Below are 17,363 nucleotides of genomic sequence, written 5' to 3'. Positions count from 1 at the left end.
CTTCCTTTCTTACTGTCGAGATTCGGTGCAGCATTAGGCTGCTTGTCCTGTGAGCCTCTGTGTGAAGGATCATGTCGGGGTAGCAACACCTCAGGGGGCTTCAGACCAGACGGGTGGGGCGCAGCACCTCTGGTACAAACCCTCATTAACTGACAACCAGCCGCTGCTTCCCCCCCGCAGCATTAGAGGTTCGGTAACGAGGCCACTTGCAGGCTTGATCAAAAGCACAGCTGGCTTAAATTGATGAAGGACAATCTTTGTTGTGCTGATGGCGGGCTTTTCAAGAGATTTAAGGTCATGTTTTTTTAAGTGGAAAGTAGGAGAAGGGGGGGGGGGGGGGCTCTCTCGCGCTCACATTTAATTTTTTTTTTACAAGTTTTGTACGACAAGTCAGCAGGAAGGGTACAACTCTATCAGTTGAGTAACACTGTTCATCAAAGTGTTGAGTGCTACAATGTAGGTTAGTATATTAGGACAAGTGCATGACAGTAAGGTTCGTTAGAATAATTTTTTTATATATTGATTGAAGGAGTGTGTCTTTAGACGATGGTCGGATTTCGGCTGTCCTGACTGTAGTGGGAAGTTCATTCCACCATTGTGGGGCAAGGACAGAGAATAGGCGGCTTCTCTTTGATTACCCTCCCGGAGCTCGGATAGGGGTGGGTCTGAAGCGGCCAGAAGATGCAGAGCGTAGAGCTGAGGTCTTGAGGGTGTGTAGTTAGAGACCATTGACCGGAGGTAGGCGGGAGCGGTTCCCTTTGCCGCACGGTATGCCAGGTCGAGGGCCTTGAAGCGGATTCGTGCAGCAATGGGGAGCCAGTGCAGGTCTCTAAGAAGTGGGGTGACATGGACTGACTTTGGTAGGTTTGTGATCAGGCGGGCGGCTGCGTTCTGAATGAGTTGAAGACACTTGGTGGCGGTGGTTGGAAGGCCAGCAAGCAGTGCATTGCAGTAGTCGAGGCGGGAGATGACTGTTGCTCACAAAAGGACGCAACAGCGCTGATGATTTACTCTTGAACTTGAATTCTACCCAGTAGAGTCGAGGATTCTACCTGCCTCCGTGGAATACGTACGGTAGCCTGAGGGAAGAAGACGCAACCGGGGTCGAGTGTGACGGTCCTGACCTTTGACAGTGGATTCTCTTTAATTGCGCAGCTTTTGGATAGATTACAGATAAAAAACGATGTTCTTGTCATCTTTTGTCTCGACAAAATTAAAGTAACAGAGTAACGAGTTGTTTTCCGATGGGGTCACTGTCATAATTATTACTGAAAGTGAAGTAGAAATGAGTTACACTACTGTTACCGGGGAAAGTAATAGTATTACCTACGATAGAGGTATATGTCCCTCTGTTTTCCTTCCCCTTAGTTTGTCCCTTTTTTCTGTTAAGCGCCTTGGGTTCCTTGAAAGGTGCTATTAATATAAATGTACGAAATTATAATTATTATTACTGTAGTCCCACCCAACACTGGTTATGCGTGTGTGTGTGTGTGTGTGTGTTCTTTCATGCACGTGTATACCTTTCTAAAAGGGGGGCGCTGAAAGTGTGTTGGTGTAAGATGACACCTGAGCGCCTCCTCGGGTGGTGTCTGTCAGTGACGGTGTGGTCTCCTGTCTCAGTAACGGTGAGGGCCGGAAGCGCACTCTGTCCAGCTGCAGCAACGACTCCGTGTCTGGTCCCCCGCCGCTCCGCAGGATCTCCTGGAGACAGAAGATCTTCCTGAGGGTCGCCTCGCCCATGAACAAGCCGACGGCATCGATGCAGCACCCAGGTATTCTGACATTACATAGGTTTTACGTGTCTGGGGCGCGCTGTAACACAATCACCTTTAACATTCACCTAAGGAACAACGTGATCCACAGTGAACCACTACTGAATAATCCACAAGCACACAGGGGAGAGTAGGAGGGACCGGCACTGGGGGGGGGGGGGGGGGGGGGGGGGACTGATTAGTGACTGCTATCTATCTGATGGTTTTCAATTAATTATTTTTTAATCGGTTCCAGTAAGCGTGGATCTGGCATAACTGGAATGACAAACTCCTTCGACACGCTTGTCAGATAAACATAATTGGCGGTAGAGCTCGTTAAAGTGACTCCTATCTATTCCTCTTCCAGAGAGGGTTGTCAGACGCAAACGATAAAACAAAGCCATTACAGAATCAGAATCAGAAAGGTCTTTATTGCCAAGTGGTTTACACATACAAGGAATTTGATTTGGTTGTTTGGTGCAACATTAACGGACACGCAAGCAGCAATGTTCCCTTCAAGTCCCCAAACTTTTATTTGTATGTATTTCATTTGTTTATTTATTAATATATAAATAAATATATATGTATATATATTAGAGGTGGGCATAGATTAATTTTTTTAATCTAGATTAATCTATCTGCAATCCTGGATTTAATCTAGATTAAAATGGCTAAAAAAAAATAAAAAAAAACCTGCTGAAGGCATTCAAAATATGTTCTACCCAAATAATGACCCTTATAAGTCCTTACTTTTTCTTTCCTCCTTATGTTTCTCAGGCCAGGTGGCCCATTACACCATGAGCCCATCTTCCATTTCCAAAATGCATTACAGACTGTTTGAAAAAGCTGTTTTGCTATGATAATTGGTAATGAAATATCAAAATAATGTTCAATAAGATGTACTTGTGTTTAATAAGTTGTTTTATTCAGAAGTTAACACAAATAAATAATATTACCAGTACAGTATCTAGCACACTCTCAGGAGCAAAACAGAAAGAAGCATTTCAAACTTGAACTATGTGACATGGCTTGACTCAATCAGTCCAATCTCTATTTCTCCTTCTTCCACCAGTCACTCAGGCAGACCAGCTTGTTTTATGTAGCGATGTCTACTTATAGTGCCTATAATATTTTTCCCGTTGGGTGCCAATGCAAATCAACTGCTCCAGTGGAGTTGCTCAGTGGCCAATGGTGTCAACTGTGGTTGTACTGGGCAGCTCCCAGGTGTGAATGGAACTGTGTGAATGTGAAGCAGGGCGTTCCTGAAAAAGAGCATCTGTGCTCACACTGCTCAGCGAACCTACCCTGGGTAAATAAAGGTAAATCTTTTTTTTCTTTTTTTTTAAAATAAAAATAAAAATTTATTTTTTGATTAATGCGTTAATTATATTATCGCGCGATAATAGTATCGCGTTAACGCAGCACGTTAACGCTGTTAACGGCCCAGCTCTAATATATATATATATATATATTGCTAAACAATGGTGCCAGTAACTGTCACACATGGCTACTACTTATAATTTGTTGTTGTTGTTTACTCCAAATCATACGGTGGTAGCATGAACATTGTGGACCACAAAACAAGATTGTTGCCAACACAGACGACATTACTAAGATCAAATCTCGACGCCACAGACCCCAACACACAGGCTTAACCCTTAAGTCCTGAAACATCTTCACCATACAAAGCGCAACACACACACTCAACCCTCAAGTCCTGAAACATCTTCACCATACAAAGCCCAACACACACACTCGACCCTCAAGTCCTGAAACATCTTTACCATACAAACCCCAACACACACGCTCAACCCTTAACTCATTCACTGCCAACGACGAGTATACTCGTTATTGGCCGCCAATCGTTGGACGCCAACAACGAGTATACTCATTATTTGATCGTTATTTCTTTTATTCGCTATTTCCATTCATAATTCATCCAGGAAGGCTAGCGTTACCATAGGGAATGGAGTCTGAGATCGCAAAAGTCCAATACTGCCGCCTGTTGGTATGCGGCCGATGTTGCATTTCCTTTGAGACTGTGTATGGGGCTGTGCGTCGATGAAATTCCTCCGGGCGGACTTTTCTAGTAACCGGGATCAAGGGCTTCACCCGATCGCATTGAATAGTTTTCGGGACCCCCGATTAATTATTCTGTGGTGGGTTATGTCGTGGGCCAAAGGGACATACGATCTACCAAATGGCAATCAAATAATTGGAATATTCTTTTTGGAATCCCACCGGCCACAGGTAAGAGCAATTTAACGTAAAATTTCAGCTTGATTGTGCCTTGTTTTCATAGCCATCGCCCTGATCAGCGTATGCTGTTGTACTAACAAATGCCGTTATTGACAACCAATTAATCAGAAACGACCCCCCCCCCCTTTCATGCATTCATGATGGAACATAATATACTGATCATATGCATTTGAATTTTTTATTGTAGCGTGTATAGGGACGAAATGCCAATGGATTAAGTATAATATGCGTCACGGCCTATTACTAGCCTCCCAGGAATTACCCTAAACCGCTCTAAAACCATACTTATATTCCCCATGGTATAAAACGGGAATGTATGGATGGATTTTTTTTTTCTTTTTCACATCTTGAACGATAGATACTCGATGTCAAATGAGCCATAGTATTGCATCCATAGCTATAATAAACTAACCTACACTGTAGCACTCAACACTTTGATGAACATTGTTACTCAGCTGATAGAGTTGTGCCCTTCCTGATGACTTGTCGTACAGAACTTGTAAGTCGCTTTGGATAAAAGCGTCAGCTAAATGACTAAATGTAAATGTAAATGTAAATGTATAATATATATAGTTATAGCCCTGCAAACAAGGTGACCGACTCCATTGGTTTAATGCGTGGCAGCACATAGCCATATCTTGTTCCCAGCGTGGCAGAGAAAGAGTATATATATATATATATATATATATTAGTGCTGTCAAACGATTAAAATATTTAACTCGATTAATCGCATGATTGTCCATAGTTAACTCGCGATTAATCGCAAATTAATCGCATTTTTTTATTTATTTTTTTTACATTTTTTTTTTATATATATATATATATATATATATATATATATATATATATATATATATATATATATTAGTGCTGTCAGGCGATACATTTTTTTATCTAATTAATTACAGGATTTGTAATTAATTAATCCAATTAATCGCATTTTAATCGCATAACGATTTTAGGCCTGATATTTTATATTCTATAATCATATTTCCGGATGGCAGAATTCAGTACTGTATCTACAAAACCTTCTGTTTAATCATCTTCCCTATATTCATTTGCTTAGATTTATCAGGTCAGGTAAATTTTAGCATGGTGTTATTCACAGTAAAAAAAATAAAGAATTTAATTGATATTCTCATTTGGTTCATTACAATTTACTCAAGCCTAGTAACAGACACAGTGTTTCTGACACTGGGAATACATTCCCTGAGATCCATAGATGTCCCTAGAATCAGATACCAAGAACATGCAAATGGACCATTTAAAAAAAAAGTTTGTAAATGTTTATTCTACGTTCTTATGGAATTAATGAGTTAAAAAAATAAAGATAAAATAAAAGAAATATTATGAAATATATTTTAATTTTTTTTATTAATTTTGAGTACATTTTCATAACGTGATAATTTGCTGTGTAATTAATTAATCTAATTAACGCGATAAACTGACAGCCCTAATATATTACTATATATTACTATATATACCGGTATATATACTATATATATTTTATTTATATATTATATATACCTAATACCTTACCCAGGAGATAACCATGGCAGTGTTTTCACTTGTGCCTTTTTGTATGGCACCACATTCCAACATTCCATCATTCCATCCCTCAGGAATAGCAGGTACATTACAGACATTATCATTTAGTGTTCTGTGGACGTTGTTGTTCTCTGCAGACCACTGTGACTCCAGGGACCTGTTGCCCCTCTCTCCCCGCACCGCTGGCCCCAACCAAGACCCCACGGCCTGCCTGCTGCCCACGTCGGTGGACCCGCCCAAGAGGACGGGGGCCGACTACCGGGCCCTCTGGAAGACCGCCATCCACCAGCAGATCCTGCTGCTGCGCATGGAGAGGGAGAACCAGAGACTGGAGGGTGAGGTCCAGTCACACGGAGACATTATGACCCACGTCCCAAGACTTTGCCAGTTCTTTAGTCATACGAATCCCACCGTTTAAAGAACTCTTATGATCTTTAATGAAATGATACCATGGCATGTTATTTTATATTGAATCTTCATGACAAGACACTGGAGGGATTTGTCATTTGCGTCACGAGGTCACACAAAAAAATGCACACAGTGGGCGTCATTGTTGCGTATTGCACTATATTCCTCCTCTGTTACGGAGAGCTGTAATGGAGCCTCGGCTACCATTCCTGCCCTCTTATCACCGGCGCCCCTCACCATGACCCTCCGCCGTCACTCTCCACCACATTCTCCTAACGGGTTGTTTCTCTTGACTGAACTGACGGATAGGCATAGAAACCCTAGAGCTACAGTAGCTACTGTCAAGCTGTGTTGTTTTCGGACTGTTGTTTATTTAGGGGCGCGTCTCGTCTCTGGGTTTAGGATTCTGGAGCACAGCTATATTTAGCGAGGAATGTTTGGAGGGAACACATGTGCACATACGTACACAAACACACATACTCACACATACACACAGACACACACAAGTGTGCGAATACGGCACACACTCCGTCCGTTAAAGTGCACTGAGCTGATTTTCTTTCATTTTGAATCTACAGTGATGATTACATGTTTCAGTGAGAGTATGTTCAGTAAACAACAGGCGTATGGCGTTGGAAAACACCGCCCTCTGTTGGTGAAAGTGATGCAACTGCAATGTGTTACTATTGAGCAGTCCCTCTAAAGACAACTTCTCCCCTTTTTGTTTGTTCACTATGATGATGTCTGAGGACCTAACTGTGTAACGGTTTTGAATAGAAGGTAAGAGACATGATATGGAATATAATCTTGGGGTCAAGCGCGGCGGACATGTTTTGCATGTTGTTGTTGTTGTTGTTTGGTGGCGTCTGGCAATATACGGCTTCACTCATTCAGATCAACTCTTTTTTTGATTGGCATGCTCGGGGTCAACCGTATTTTGGTCTTGGTGTTTCTACTCCGTTCTCTATTCTGTTCTGTGTTTGTGTCTGTGTACCACGGTGCCTCTCTGCACCGTCTTCATTCATCGGCGCTCTCACCTGAAGGCTTTGAATAGGACTGTGTTATTTGGTGTTTATTGGTATGGCCTGTGTCCATATGTCGCCGTTGCCATGGGAACTGTGCATGAGCAAGTTGAGAGGCAGTGTAACCATGGTGACCCTGGACACATCTCTATTAATCAGTCACTTTTTTTTTCTTTTTTATAAAAGCACAAAAGAGTGCTTTTCTGCCTTTCCACCCCCCTCTCCCCCTCTCCACTCTCGATTCACGTCCTCGCCTTTGAAACCCTGTATACTCGCTGGACTGTCGCCTAAAGACAAACTGAGGCTGTACTTGAAACACACATGAGAGGCATAATGTACTTGATATGCATGTGGATGTCACAAGACGAATCCATGTCTGAATGAAGCTGGAAGAATCTGTTGAATTCATCTCTGTCCTTTTTGTCCTCCGTCTTGTTCCAGCGAGTCGGGACGAGCTGCACATCCGTAAGATGAAGCTGGACTACGAGGATGTGGGACAGTGCTCCAAAGATGTCCACGCTTTATGGGACAGGAAGCTGACTGCGCCAGGAAGAACAACCGTCCCACAGTACAAGGAGGAGATACATAATGCACTCAGCCAGGGTAAGACGAGAGAGAGAGAGAGAGAGAGAGAGAGAAGAGAGAAGAGAGAGAGAGAGAGAGAGAGAGAGAGAGAGAGAGAGAGAGAGAGAGAGAGAGAGAGAGAGAGAGAGAGAGAGAGAGAGAGAGAGAGAGAGAGAGATGTCCTCATGTTAGGGTTATGTGTCTACACTTGTCTGTGGAATATGTTCGATGATCACACCTGTTCCCTCCCTCTGCGTCCAGGTGTTCCCAAGACCAGGCGTGGGGAGGTGTGGCTCCTCCTCTCCCACCAGCACCGCTTGCACCACCGACTGGCCCCCCGCCAAATGGCCCTAGACACCCCCTACCAGGACCTGCTGAAGCAGCTCACAGCACAGCAGCACTCCATACTTGTGGACCTAGGTATGGACATCCACACTTATATCTGTGCTCGCATACACTAAATCAATGGTCCTCAAACCTTTTCATATCAATGACCCCCACATTTATACGTAATAGGCCATGGACCCCCACATTGATACCTAATAGGCCATGGACCTCCACATTGATACGTAATAGGCCATGGACCCCCACATTGATGCGTAATAGGCCATGGACCTCCACATTGATACGTAATAGGCCATGGACCCCCACATTGATGCGTAATAGGCCATGGACCCCCACATTGATGGGTAATAAATAGGCCATGGATCTCCACATTGATGGGTAATAAATAGGCCATGGACCTCCACATTGATATGTAATAAATAGGCCATGGACCTCCACATTGATGGGTAATAAATAGGCCATGGACCTCCACATTGATGGGTAATAAATAGGCCATGGACCTCCACATTGATGGGTAATAAATAGGCCATGGACCTCCACATTGATGGGTAATAAATAGGCCATGGACCTCCACATTGATGCATAATAGGCCATGGACCTCCACATTGATGCATAATAGGCCATGGACCTCCACATTGATGCATAATAGGCCATGGACCTCCACATTGATGGGTAATAAATAGGCCATGGACCTCCACATTGATGCATAATAGGCCAACACACATCACACCGGACAATGATTATCAAGTGTAACATTTGCTGTGATGCAAGACCCTGATAGACACAGGGAATAATGATCTCTCCCATCCTCCTCTTCAGGCCGGACATTCCCCACCCACCAGTACTTCTCCGCCCAGCTGGGAGCAGGTCAGCTGTCCCTCTACAACCTACTGAAGGCCTACTCTCTGCTGGACACAGAGGTACTCTCACTGGAGCCGCGATGCTCGTGAACACGTCATACTGTAAAGCCGTAGTGTACGTATATGAAATGCAGCCATGTCACACTACTGTAGCGTCACGGTCTTGTGTTCTGCGGTTCTGCAGGTGGGCTACTGCCAGGGCATCAGCTTCGTGGCCGGGGTGCTGCTGCTTCACATGAGCGAGGACCAGGCCTTCGACATGCTCAAGTTCCTCATGTACGACCTGGGCTTCAGGCGCCAGTACCGGCCCGATATGGTCTCTCTACAGGTGAGTAACGTAGAGCAGACAAACACACCACAGCTGACACCCGGCCCAATGTTCCGCCGTCGACTAAAAACACAATATCACAATCAATATCTGAAATGAAAGAAAAATAAACTACTAACCTTTGTATTCCTTTTTTTACTATTATGCACTTTGCTACTAACATCTACCTAAGGAATCTACCTTTCCTATATTACTACCTACTATGCTAATATGTCTACACTACTATGCACTCAAGACTGTAGCACTCAAGTTCGGCACTGTTTGACGAACAGTCTTACTTACCCTTAGCTGCCAGAGTTGTACCCTTCCTGCTGACTGTACAGAATTCATAACTTGTACAGTAAGTTGCTTTGGTAATAAAAGTGTCAGCTAAATGACTAAATGTAATGTCCAGTTATCACTTTTGTCCTGATCTCAAACCCTGCCTTCTTTTCGCAAACTTTGCGCACGCTCCTCAAAAAACTTGACGATTCACGATGGACTGACTTACTTCAATGATGCATCTTTATCCCATTAGTTTCCCACTATGAAAGGAGAACACAAATGCGCTTCATCGGGTTCATTTCTAGCTTATCGTTTCAGTATCGGGCAAAAAGGTTCTTTTACAGTACTGTATGTTTCCCACGCTTCACATAAAGGAGAAGTAGACCTCGGATATGCTATGGGATAAGAGAATGGTAAATGGACTGCATTTATATAACTGCTTCTATCCAAAGCGCCTTACAACTTCACATGCCTCACATTCACCCATTCGCTCACACATCCACACACCGACGGCAGAGGAGCAGGGTGCCGACCTGCTCATCGGGGTTAAGTGTCTCGCTCAAGGACACTTTGACACGCTGCCGGGAGGAGCCAGAATCAAACCGGGAACCTTCTGATTACCAGACGACCGCTCTACCTCCTGAGGCACAAGAGAAAAATAACCCCTCTGAATGTCCGTGACCCAGATCGCATGGTAACGGACTGAAACGTGTCTGAAACAAGCCGACTAGCCACTGCCGTCTACTCGCTCACCTGTTGCGGGTCGGCTATCGCCAGCAAACAGCAGTGGTCTGCGGTATTCGGCCGGACCCCACCCCTTTAGACAAACACTCTGTTGGTTTGCTCTGTTAGCCTCAGCTATGTGGAAGCCGACCTCACAAGAGGCTAAAAAGCATCACCACCAGACGGGGTAATGTTTAATCTACATCAACCCAACTGTTCAGCCAACCAGTGCTCCTGGTAGCTCTCTCTCTCTCTCTCTCTCTCTCTCTCTCTCTGTGCTCCTATTGTGCTGTTTTCAGACCAGCCCAAAGTTCACACACACACACACACACACACACACACACACACACACACACACACACTCACACTCACACGCACACACACAGAGAGAGGGGAAGGAGTTGTGCTGTCGTCGCCTTGGTGGTAATTCAGTTGGAAGCAGGACTCCGCTCGAGTGTCATTCGAAGCATTAGGCGATCGGTAGGTTGATAACGCTCTATGTTTTAAGTTTTTTGGCTCAGTCTAACTTCTCGTTTTCTGCGGGCCTCGCATTTTGCTATGGTACTCGGCTGTCGCAGTCTGCCTATTGTTGTTGTTGTTGTTGTTGTTGTTGTTGTTGTTGTTGTTGTTGTTATAGTAGAGACTGTACAGTACCTTGCTGTGTGAAATGCTTGTCTTCTGATGCGTGTCTGAGCGAGTCTTTCTTAAAAAAAATAAAAGAAAGAAAAAAAAATACTAAGGAGGTTACCTGGTCGTGTGAAGGTAAAAGCAAATACTTTAATTGTTCTCTTGTCGTGTCCCCAGATCCTGATGTACCAGTTTTCTGTTGCCGAGTTACGTGTACTGACCTGTGTCTGTGTCTGTGTGTCTGTGTGTCTGTGTGTCTGTGTGCGTGTGTGTGTGTGTTGTGATTCATACGGTAGATCCAGATGTACCAGCTCTCCAGACTGCTCCACGACTACCACCGTGAGCTCTACAATCACCTGGAGGAGCTGGAGATCTGCCCCAGCCTCTACGCTGCCCCCTGGTTCCTCACCCTCTTCGCCTCCCAGTTCGCCCTCGGCTTTGTGTCCCGCGTCTTCGGTACGTGTCCCCGCGGGGGCGAGTTTCTTTTGTTCACACGCTCTTTTTATCGGCAGGATTATCTAATCTCACGCCAGAAGAGGAAGGCGGTTACATTTACATTTAGTCATTTAGCTGACGCTTTTATCCAAAGTGACTTACAAGTTCTGTACGACAAGTCATCAGGAAGGGCACAACTCTATCAGCTGAGTAACAATGTTCATCAAAGTGTTGCGTGCTACAGTGTAGGTTCGTTTATTAGGACAAGTGCATGACAGTAAGGGTAGTTAGGGTTAGATTTTATTTTTTTGTTAGACTCCTTGTTTCTCATGTGGACAATCTCCTGGTTGGTGGTCACACATCGAAAGTTAATATAGGGTTCTAGAATTCCAAGATATAATTCTGAAAGGGTGAAAGAGAAATCCCAGGAATGTACACAAGAGTTTTTGTTAGTTTGTATGCTGTTGCTGTGTTTCATGCTGATGTTGTGTCTCCTCCTCAGACATCCTCTTCACGCAGGGGAACGAGGTGATCTTCAAGGTGGCCCTGTGTCTCCTGAGCAGCCACGAAGGGGAGATAGTGGAGTGCGACAGCTTCGAGACCGTCGTGGACTACCTGAAGACCACGCTCCCCGCCCTCACGCAGACCCAGATGGAGAAGACCATCTCTAAGGTACGGTAGGGGGGGGGGGGGGGTAGGGTCGTAGTTCTGCGCAGCCCCAAGGCGTCTGTACGAGTAACGCAGAATGTTGCATAGAATCCCAACATTTCTCTAGTCGGGACCTGAACACATTTGAATGCCTCCGGGTGGAAGTGAAATGTGTTTCGTGTCCTCAGACATTGAAAAACATTTATTATTTTATTCATCATCGCTTTAAGATGTGTTCCTGTACTGTGTTATGAAGGCGTGGTGATATATTCTTTATTACGGTGCCTCTGGGCACAAGTACTATTGCACTATGCATTCAGCGGCGGTCATAAAAACATGAGGTCTAACCGGTAGCTGTTCTGCTTTATGACGATCATCTGATACAAAAGCACATGACATGTCCTGAATGGGGGCAATGTGAAGACTTATATGGCTGTGGTTGTTATACTGCATATTTGACTCCAAGTAGGCTGCATTGAGTAGTACTGTATGTACAGAAGGCTGTCATAAAATAACATGCTTCCTTGTTCCGATATACAGTAGTTTCTCTGAACTGACGAGGCATTATTAATTCATCCAGCAAATAAACATGAACATCATACAGACTGTTTATAGTCATTGTATCTCTTTTTATTTATTTATTTATATATTTTTTTATTTGTTTGTACTACCGAGCAGTCCGGTAGAGAGAGAGAGAGAGAGAGAGAGAGAGGAAGAACGAGAGACAGAGCGGGGGGAAGACATTCGGCAAAGGACGCCGGGTCCGGGAATCGAACCCGGGTCGGCTGCTTCGCGACATGGGTTACATGGGTCGCCACTTGGGTGCCCAATATAGTCATTGTATCTCTATGTAACTTTGTGATGTGCAGTCTGGGTGAGGGTTAGGATTAGTGGGTTTTAGGTTTAGGTTTTGTAGCTTTAGGCTCAGCGTGTTACTGATGGGTTTGCAGTGATCTCCATTAGCAGTGATAGCTGGTCCTCCTGGGCCCTCATTTATCAACGTGACGTACGCACAGATATGTGCTTAACCCGTGCGTACGACCATTTCTAAGCAAAGTGTGGGATTTATCAATTTGAACGTGAACTTGACTTTGTGCTTATGTCTACGCACAGCTCTGAGCATGCTTAGCTGACGCCCAGTGGTAGAATATCGTCACTACGGCATATGCGCTCCTGAGTTCATGCATTAGTTTCAACGCGGAAATAAGCTTTCGTGCATTACTCTGAGTCCTGACACTGGCGCGTGTTCTGTATGAACCGTAATTCATTATAGTTCATTGTGAAATAGCGACAGTAGTGTAATTATAATGGGCTCATGCGCGAACAAGAGGTTGGCTTGCTTGTTTGGCAGGGGGGGCAGACGCAGAACACCTAGTGTAACTGCCGACGTGTCATAGTGTAATTCAAGTTCTGTATCACACTAGCTCCCGCTCAGCGTCTCATTGCATATATCTCGCTTCAGCATATATATACTGAATAAATTTCAAAATGTACCTTTAAATGCCAGCATTCATCTGGCCACACCCCCATCCGCTTACCTACATAAGCAGGGGTGGTGCCACACACTCATCTCCTTCTCAAATTTCATCACAAGCAACGTGTTGCTCATATGCCCACTTGACGTGGAGAAAAATATTGGCTGACAATGTTTACGAGGAAAGGAAGAACAAGAGATAGGTTGACATCATATCTTTATTTTCTCTCTCACTATTTTCGAGAAAATACAGCGATATTGTCTTCGTCACTGGAGTGTCTGGAAGATGGTGATCATTCTAAAATCCTCCACCGGTTTTCGTATTGGGAGCACGCCGCTGCATGCCTCTCAACTGCAGTTCCTTGCTGTGCTGGTTGCGGTAAAACCTTTCAGGACACAGCTGAACTGTAGGACGCGCCGCTGTTGTGAGAAGCGGTGAGTTCCAGGTTGGTGAGTGATGTTTGCTTGCGGCTCCACTTGTCTGTTAGTGCTATGGGGGCTGGCTGACAATGTTTACAAACACCGGCCCCAGATTAAGGTCTTTTGTTCAGCCTCTTAGGCAACAGCGGAAGACCTTGATCTGAAGCCCATTATAGTTAACTAGTGGGCCACGACCATTAACACTGGTGATCCCTGTGTTTTCTGGACGAGTGGATGTTTTCTCTGTCACCGTGTAGGCCCCATCTTTCATATCCAAATGAGAGTATTCCCTCACGAGGAAATATGGGCATAGATGTTCGTTAGTGGAAGATCTGTGTTCAAGTCAGCTACAGGCCAGTTTGGTATTGTGCTGGCTCCGTCGGGTGTTGGTAAAATCACCGTTGTAAAACTGTGTTAACATCTTGTTTCTCTTTTCTCTTAAAAAGTGAGGAGGGTTTCAGAACGGCGGCCTGTCTGAGTGAGTGTTATATCATTGTGTACAAGTTCAGGTGATAGCTGCTTAGCTTACGTGCTAGTGGTGGCCTACTGTTAGCCAGTCAGCTGTTAGCTGTGGCGCTAGCCTGCTGTGATCACTAGGTGGCCTACCTGGGCTAGGCTAGGAAACGTTAGCTTGCTGCTATCGGCCGAGGCCCAGCGCGGGGTGGCTCCGGCCCCTCGCGCGCCGCCGCGGTTCCCAACTCCCCTCTCCCTCACGGATTGTCTTGTCACTGGTATTAGCTTCTCCATGCAAATAGGGTTGTTTATTACAGATGTGAAAATGATCTGGTTTGTTGTGTTGAGAAACGTCATGTGTTCTTGTACCGAGCACTCTCAACTAAGGGGGTTAAACTAACCTATAAAGCTATGCTTAGTGACATATGAGTAAAGAATGATTCTTCTCTCAGCCTGTAATGACAATGAACAGTGTGTTCACATATTAACAGGTTTACCTGTTCAACTGGCCGTATTAAGGGTAAAGTAGGAGGGTTGTGTTTTCCCCCCGGTTCCCTGGGGACTTCTTCATCCTCCTCTCAGACATGTTGTTGCACTACATTGTGTCACTGTGTGGTAGGGATACAATGTAACCCTTAGCTTGATTGCTGAGGTTGTGCTAAACCTGCTTGAGAAACTTTATTTTCCTAAAAGAAAAGATTGTTTGGTCGCTTTTCATGTGTGCTTAGCAAGGCCTGTGGCCGATACTAATCGAGAATTATGTATTCTCTCATTATGAAAAACGGCGTTCCTCTGTAGAGTGTTTTGCCATTTTTTGTAGGTGATGATGGGTTGTGTGTGTCGTGTGACCTACAACTGGGTTGGGCTGGCCACAGAAGCACCTGTGTAAGTGTGGTACCGGGGCTCTTGGAGAGCCCTCTCTATTCTGTGTTTTTTCCTTAGTAAAAATCAGATAGCAGGTTAGCACATGCGCTGTGTGAAGCTGTTAGACGTTTCGTGGAGCTGACTATGACTGTGTCATTCTCTCTTTTTGTCATTACATCGTATCATGGGTGTGGGGTTGTAAAGGGGTGAACTGGTAACCTTTCCTCCCCCTTTTTTCTGTTGGTCAGGGGTAAACCCACCTGTCCTTCAAGGTTCCTGTCACGTTGCGGTTCGGCACGTTACAGGGTGAGGGGGGGGGGGGGGGGGGGAGGGAGTTTCCTGGTCCCACGCCCTGGAATATTGGGCGTGTGCACCGCAGAAATTCCCCCGCCATAGAGTACGTCACTGTGCGTGTCTCTGTTGGTAGGACTTCCGTGTGCTGTTCAGGTCCATGTGATGGATCTGTTTCGGGGGGTGGTCAGGGCTCCTCCTCACCAAGCTCCTATTCGGGCCTTCTGTGAGTTGGGACTCTCCTTCCGTGTGAGGGAGCCTCCTTCAGAGTACAGAGCCTCCTCCTCAGATTGTCAAGGTGAGTGGACCCTCAAGAAGGAGTCCTACTCTATTGTGTATGTATTCGATTCAATTCGATTATTGAGTGTGTATGGGTTCAGTGCCTCCTCCCCGGAGAGCCCTAAAACCAATTTTTTACATGGCTCAAGGTGCAATATATTCTTTTCAATCTGTACAGCTCGCGTGGGAAGTCTCTCTGGGGATTCCCGTCTCCTTCCTATGGGAGGGTGGTGGGATGTAAAAATGTGAAAAAATTTTACCCCCGGCTGTGTAGACAGGGATACATAATGTTGGTGCTTCCTTCTTTTCTATTAAAAAGAGTTGGAGTTAGGAAGTATCACACCCCTCTTGTCGTTCCCCTGGGCGCCTTGGGGATTCAATGACAGGTCTAAATAGCCTGTTCATTGATGTGGGTGTGTCCCGACGCACGTATAGTGCTAGCTCGGGGTGTTCTGTAAACAGGCGACTGACTGGCACGCCTTGGTTGCTTGAGGTCTCACGCCCTGGGGGTGGGCCACCGGGTGCGGTTCGCCCGAACGTCTGGGTGGCGCCTTCTTTTCATGTTCAGATCAACACGCATATCTGCCCCTTCTCCTGGAGTAGGCATGTCGGCGTGGTTAGGGCACGGGACTGGTTCTGGTCACGCTGGTCCGGATCAGTTGAACCCGTTGTCCGCCGGGGATGCAGATCTGTTGTTCTGGTACCCTGAGGGACTTGGGCTTTTTTCAGGGGGAAAAATGCCAGGTCGGTCCGGGTGTCACAGGGTTAGGCGCTATGGAGACCCTGGTTGGGTACATTTTTTACTCAGCACTGTCGTAATGGCTTACGGCCATGCCAACCTGTACACGCTCGATCTCGTCAGATCTCGGCCGCTACACAGGTTGGTCCTGGTTAGTACTTGGTTGGGAGACCGCCTGGGAATACCAAGTACGGTGTGCTTGGGGCTGGTTCTCCATTCTTTTTCGCTCCTCTCTCACGCATGGCGAAGAGGGGCCTGTTGGGGTGGTCTTTGACCTCCTCTGGTGACCCTGTGCTTCCCGTATCGCCGGGCCCGGTCCGAAGTCATGTTTCGTCGACCCGTAGGCCTGGGTTAACCCTTTTTTGAAAACTGAAACACTTGTACTGCGGTATAGCCGGTGTATACCCGCAGGTGTGTTTTTGGAGTTTTTTTCTTGAGGGGTTATAGGAACAACCACCGCATTGGGTAACACCAAGGTGGTTGATTCCCTGGTGTGTTGGAGCAGTGTCAACTCCCGGGTTCACCGGTTGAGGGTGCCCCTGCATGTTCATGACGTCTGCCAATCGTGTCAGCCTTCTCTGCCTCAACCCCTCTGGGTGGGTTTTTTTTAAATGGAGGCTTGGTCATGCAACAACGCCAGCTTCCGCCCCTTCCGCCGGTGCGGCTGTGTTCAGCTGTCCCCTCTGGCGCCTGTCTCGTCCGCAGTCTCCAGGCTAGGGTTAACAGCCTGTTGCCTGGTTTTTCCCCGGTGCGCTGCCTGCTTCCGTTGGTTAACCTTTTTTGTGTGCTTACGGCCATGCTGACTGCCTGTTCTGCAGGGTCAGTGTGCCAGGCGGTGTACTATTGGGGGGACAGGGCCCGCTCGGCTGAGGGGCCTTTGTCCGAATAAGCTGGCGATGTGGGGGGCGGGGTCACTAAGTGCCCACCTGGTGGGGTCTTGATGCTGGCATCATGGACTTCTCCGGGCCCCCGTTCCAGGGGGTCCAGTCCCTTTGGTGGGTCTGGGTCTTCCTTCGCGCTCCGCTGCTACGGCCTTGCCACGGGGTTGGGTTTGCCCTTGA

At 46.1% G+C, this 17,363-nt stretch overlaps 1 protein-coding gene across 1 annotated transcript in view; it reads left to right on the top strand.

Annotated features, from left to right (window-relative positions):
- Positions 1-17,363, top strand: part of tbc1d4 (TBC1 domain family, member 4) — a 118,250-nt gene that overhangs the window by 88,948 nt on the left and 11,939 nt on the right. The window contains exons 13-20 of the mRNA XM_084310872.1: positions 1,621-1,772; positions 5,696-5,893; positions 7,430-7,591; positions 7,814-7,972; positions 8,717-8,817; positions 8,942-9,085; positions 10,996-11,155; positions 11,637-11,806. Coding sequence (XP_084166998.1) covers positions 1,621-1,772; positions 5,696-5,893; positions 7,430-7,591; positions 7,814-7,972; positions 8,717-8,817; positions 8,942-9,085; positions 10,996-11,155; positions 11,637-11,806 — 1,246 coding nt within the window. The remainder of the gene's footprint in view (positions 1-1,620; positions 1,773-5,695; positions 5,894-7,429; positions 7,592-7,813; positions 7,973-8,716; positions 8,818-8,941; positions 9,086-10,995; positions 11,156-11,636; positions 11,807-17,363) is intronic.

The sequence above is a fragment of the Notolepis coatsorum genome, assembly GCF_963971535.1.
Source record: "Notolepis coatsorum genome assembly, chromosome: 3".
NCBI lineage: Eukaryota > Metazoa > Chordata > Actinopteri > Aulopiformes > Paralepididae > Notolepis > Notolepis coatsorum.
This window is presented reverse-complemented; position numbering and strand designations above follow the sequence as displayed.